The sequence below is a fragment of the Tenebrio molitor genome, chromosome X (assembly GCF_963966145.1).
Source record: "Tenebrio molitor chromosome X, icTenMoli1.1, whole genome shotgun sequence".
In the NCBI taxonomy this organism is placed as follows: Eukaryota; Metazoa; Arthropoda; class Insecta; order Coleoptera; family Tenebrionidae; genus Tenebrio; species Tenebrio molitor.
This window is the reverse complement of record NC_091055.1, coordinates 7,013,367-7,018,410: the sequence shown is the minus strand read 5'-3', so window position 1 is coordinate 7,018,410 and position 5,044 is coordinate 7,013,367. Positions and strand designations below refer to the sequence as shown.

Here is a 5,044-nt window from a genome sequence, read left to right as displayed (position 1 = left end):
TACAGACTTTCAATCAGAATGTTTCATGCCAAATATATTTCAGCGGTTTGTGCGAAAGTGATTTTAATTTTTATTGTATCATTAAATTTCCTAAATAATGCCGTAACCACCGTCAACAAGGTCCACTTGCCGAACAGCTCCGTTGGGATAAAAACATTTTCACGTGTTACCCTTTTAATTGATGACATCGTCACAGAGTGATACAGCAAAAATATCACATGCAAAATGTAATTAAAAAGCGTGGCTGAACTTCAGTAGGACATGTCTTTTAAAAAACGTCTCGTTGTTATAAACTATAAATTATGTAAATATTAATTGTAACAACATTTACGAAAAAATCTAACCAATTTTTATTGTTCGAACAATAATTCAATAACAAATGTCGAACTTTTTTTATCGTTCATTGAATGTTACCAAGAGGTACATTTCATTTTTATAAAAATATTCAGAACTGACTTTATCACATTAAAATGTTGTTACACAGTCTAGGACTGGTTTACAAATCTATGAGGGGCGTGATGACCAGTAACTTTAAATTACAAAAAAAAAGTAAAAAGAAAGAAAGAAGAAATTTGTATAATAAAACAGACAAGAAAATTTTGTGATACACTATAAAAAAACATGTTATTTCCTGATTTCCTGTACAAATATATTTTAATGAAACACGTATAAATTCGAAATTAAAAATATTATAAAGCGAACAGAGAACTGTGTTTACCACTCGTCGATAAATAGAAAAATATGTGTAAAAGCTTATGAAACAATAGAAAGTAAGACAAGGTTCAACAGGGAATAAATAATGACTCAATATCTGTAGCCTAGATCACAAATGACATTTATGTCTGGTAAAATTCAGCAATTTGATAAAGAAACTCAGGTAACTTCCATAGTAAACTACCAAATTATTATAGATCAATAAAATGAATATGAGAACAAAGAAAATAAACGAGTTAACGTCAAAATGGAATTAATAGTAAAAAAAGAAAAAAGATACAAAACATGATACTATAAATCATTTACGTGATTGTTATATTCTCAAAAAAAAAATGTGAATAAAAAATATATTGTCCTTTTAAACTATCCCCGAATGTGCTGATATGTCACACAGAAGTAAATTGGTATTACTAGCAGTAATAAAAGATACCATTCCTTCTCGTAGGTGTTCCACATATTTAACAAGTTCATAACACAATGAATCCTTTCAAGGCGCATGTAGTACCTACATACATTATAATAATGCACTTTTGCATCGATATTGCATTGACAGAGGCAATAAAATGGTTAAATAGAAAATATAAATTGCACTCAGGGAAGTGATTCATTTGAATCTGAATTTTCAATATTTCTGAGACTTTATTTAATGGAAAAATGTACCAAATTGTTTCGATAATTTTATAGTATGTGTGGAATAATCAGATTTTATGAAAAAAAGAAAAACATTCATTTTCGAATGGTTTTACAAAAATACACCGAAAAATTTACGAAGGTAATGCGTTACCTTTCTGGATTATCAATAAAATAATTCGATTGCTATTCCTCACTTTCATATTTGAATTGTTTGCGTATTATATTACATGCACGTTCGATTTATGGGTTTAAACGTATAAACAGTAATAATAATTGATGTACTTGTACACGTAAATACCCTCTCAATTGTTCAAGCTACATCACACAGTACAGCCACAACACCCATTAATAAAATTTAATGTGGAATTTAACGCTTAAAGTTTTTGAAAATTCATGTACCTCTCAAAACACTGAATAACTATATTTCATGGTGCAAAAACATTATTTTATAAACGAAACATGTTAAAATAATATTCACATTCTAATCATTCGATCGATAACAGTACCTTACTTTCTGGACTATTCGTGTACGAGAATAAACCGAAGAGACAGCGAATTCGCATTCAAGCATTCAGTTTTCTTAAAAATAGAATACATATAAAGTATAAGCTTTCAAATTATGATGTTGGACTTTTGGTAATGTTTCCTGGAGACTTGTCTATTAGATCAGTTTTAAAATATCTCAGACAGTTTTTCCCAAATACCTGAAATGTTACTGATGCAACTAAAACAGATTTACCTGCAATTGTAAACTAAAGTAAAGGTAAAATACGAATTAATTTTTTTCAACACAAATGTGCCTCAGACAATGAAGTGATTAACCAAAATAAATAAGGTAGAAAAGCCGTCGTGAGTTGTGATCTAAAGGTTTTTCGCGGGCCGCAAACTATCTCTACGAGCTTTAAATATCTAGGTGCACCTGTAATTTTTTTTTGCTTCTTGTAACAAAAACGCAATTACCAATGTTACCTATTCATTTAATAACTTTAACTTATTCCAATTATTCTAAATACATTTGTAAAATTTTGACTTAATCTATTTTTTATTTTGTTGTGGAAGATAAAATAATATTTATTAATGTTTTTAAAATAACGGTATGTCTGAATACCAAAGTTAATACAGTTATTCTTTAAAATTCAACTTATGGAATTTACGGGCCCAATCCCGCTTCGTTGGCTCACTTACTGAAATTTCAATTTCTTTGGACATTATAAAAAAAAATGTTGAACCAGTATTTTTTTATTCTGAATATTGAAACCATTTTTGATTACATGTATTAAAATGTAAAATTAAATAATTTTTAATTTTTCAACACACGAAATTGGTGAAAATAACGGGTTTTTTACGTACTCATATTTCTAGCACAATTTTATGCAAAGATCCAATAAAACAACTCTTGTTTATTGTAGTAGCTTCTCAAAATTATGATAAGACTAGCTAATTGTTGTTAAAAAATTAGAAGAAAATTTATTGATGATAAACGGCGTTTTTTAGGAATCACCCTGTATATTATAGAATACGTATTTATAAAAAAAATACCTATATTAAAATATTATTTAGATTTCTCTTGAGTGAGTGCCAATAATTGAAAATTTTGTACATATGTGGGCCAACTCAAGTGGGACGGGGCTCGTAAACCTCAATTTTTCTTTTATTGTGATCATCATGATCATCATACTTAATACCTAGTTCCTATCTTTTAGTACTGTGGGTAAAATACCTACATAAACTTTTTCTACAAAATCAAAGAAGATTTTAAAAAATTCTTAACTTTATTTAACTTTCCTTATGAATACTCCATTGATGAAAATACTTATTGTTTTCATAATTACTTCGAAGTTATTGTCTGGTTTTAGACATTGTCACTATTTTATATAGAATTTCCATTTTACTTCACCTCATTAATGGTTCAAATTTCTGTAAGTACGATCAATGATAAAATTGTGAGTAAATTTTGGTTTGTAATGATTATACATGGATTCATTACTTAACTGTGTTAATTGTTGCGATTTCTTCATTTTCCTTATTTAAACACTACACAAAACACAAAATTTTACTAAATATATGCATACATACTTCCGAAACTTCAAACTATGACAATTTCAAATATGTACTAGCGCCCTCTACTGCCTTACCTCATTGCTCCACTAAAATAACTTCCTGTTTAATAAAAGGTTTCTTGGCCATGAATCGTCATTCGATTGATTTTTCGCAATAAGTTTAATTAGTTCTCTATTGGCACTTCACAAAACACTATATAAATTTAAAATTTGAAGATATATGGTAAATTTTAACTACTAGCGCTATCTACTAGCGAACTTCACAAGTCTGCAAAAATAACCTTCTATTTTATCTCACTTCGTAGCGTACAAAGGTGACTTCAGTTACTTCCACTTCCACGAAAAGTCAAACCGGTAGGTCATTTGAACGTACATTCAAGTTGGAACTTTGTATCAAGAAATTGGAAGTGGTCAATTTTGACAATTGGCATCTTAAACCGCTTAGATTTTTTCAAATCGAGAATTATGGCTCCGTACAAAATTGTGATGGTCCGTCATGGAGAGTCAGAATGGAACGAAAAGAATTTATTTTGTGGCTGGTATGACGCAAATTTGAGCGAAAAAGGTAAGAAATTATCGGAAACCGCTTCGACCTTGTGTGACCTTGTCGCCATAACCTCACTTTTATATTTGGCGAATAATATTTTTTCCAAAACAGGAAAACAGGAGGCTTTAAACGCCGGAAAAGCTCTAAAAGACGCCGGTTATAAATTTGATGTCGCGTACACTTCGGTTTTAACAAGAGCGCAAAGTACTCTCCAGTCCATTTTGAATGAAATTGGACAAACTGACCTTCCCGTTGTGAAAACTTGGCGCCTCAACGAACGCCATTACGGCGGTCTTACCGGTCTCAACAAAGCCGAAACCGCCGCCAAATATGGAGATGAACAGGTACAATACAAATTATTTGCCACCACCCGTTACTTTGTTGTTTTAGGTCGCGATTTGGCGTCGTAGTTTTGATATTCCACCACCCCCAATGGAGGCGGACCATTCTTATTATGAAAATATCGTGAAAGACCCGCGCTACAAAGATGGACCTTCCCCTGACCAATTCCCCAAGTTTGAATCACTCAAACTGACAATTGAGCGCACACTGCCTTTCTGGAATGATACAATTGTCCCACAAATCAAAGCTGGCAAGCAGATCCTAATTGCCGCTCACGGTAACAGTCTCCGCGGCATTGTCAAACATCTTGATGGTAAATTGAGATAGATCTTGTAATCTAGTTTATCTCAACATGATTTTGTAGAGTTAACTGATGAGCTAATTATGAAACTTAATCTTCCAACTGGTATTCCATTTGTGTACACACTCGATGAAAACCTCAAACCTATACCAAATGGCAGTCTACAATTTTTGGGAGACCCTGAAACTGTCAAAAAAGCTATGGAAGCAGTGGCCAACCAAGGCAAAGCTAAGTAAATAAATTGATGTCAAATTACCAATTTTAATTTAAGAAAATAAATTATTAAAGTGTATTAGTTCACAAAAAATGTTATACCCATTTTATTTATTAAAAGTTGAAAGCTGCATAATTCCGCTTTATTATTGTTTAAAACTTTTTCTTAACGAGCGTTAATAGCTTTATTACTGCTATTAAAAGTAAACAATTTTCGTTAAATTTTATTGGTGT

At 31.1% G+C, this 5,044-nt stretch overlaps 1 protein-coding gene across 1 annotated transcript; it reads left to right on the top strand.

Annotated features, from left to right (window-relative positions):
• The first annotated feature begins 3,721 nt into the window (after positions 1-3,721).
• On the top strand, positions 3,722-4,946 carry LOC138140495 (phosphoglycerate mutase 1-like). Its single transcript, XM_069061611.1, has 4 exons — positions 3,722-3,972; positions 4,066-4,298; positions 4,345-4,609; positions 4,661-4,946. Exons 1-4 carry the CDS (start codon positions 3,873-3,875, stop codon positions 4,831-4,833), a joined length of 771 nt encoding a protein of 256 aa, XP_068917712.1. The 5' UTR covers positions 3,722-3,872; the 3' UTR covers positions 4,834-4,946.
• Positions 4,947-5,044: the final 98 nt, after the last annotated feature.

Bases quoted from the DNA above. Each gene is read 5' to 3' on its own strand.
- LOC138140495 (XM_069061611.1), top strand. From the start codon at position 3,873: ATGGCTCCGTACAAAATTGTGATGGTCCGTCATGGAGAGTCAGAATGG. The intron at 3,973-4,065 runs GTAAGAAATTAT...TTTCCAAAACAG, and splicing joins CGCAAATTTGAGCGAAAAAG to GAAAACAGGAGGCTTTAAAC. The intron at 4,610-4,660 runs GTAAATTGAGAT...ATGATTTTGTAG, and splicing joins CATTGTCAAACATCTTGATG to AGTTAACTGATGAGCTAATT.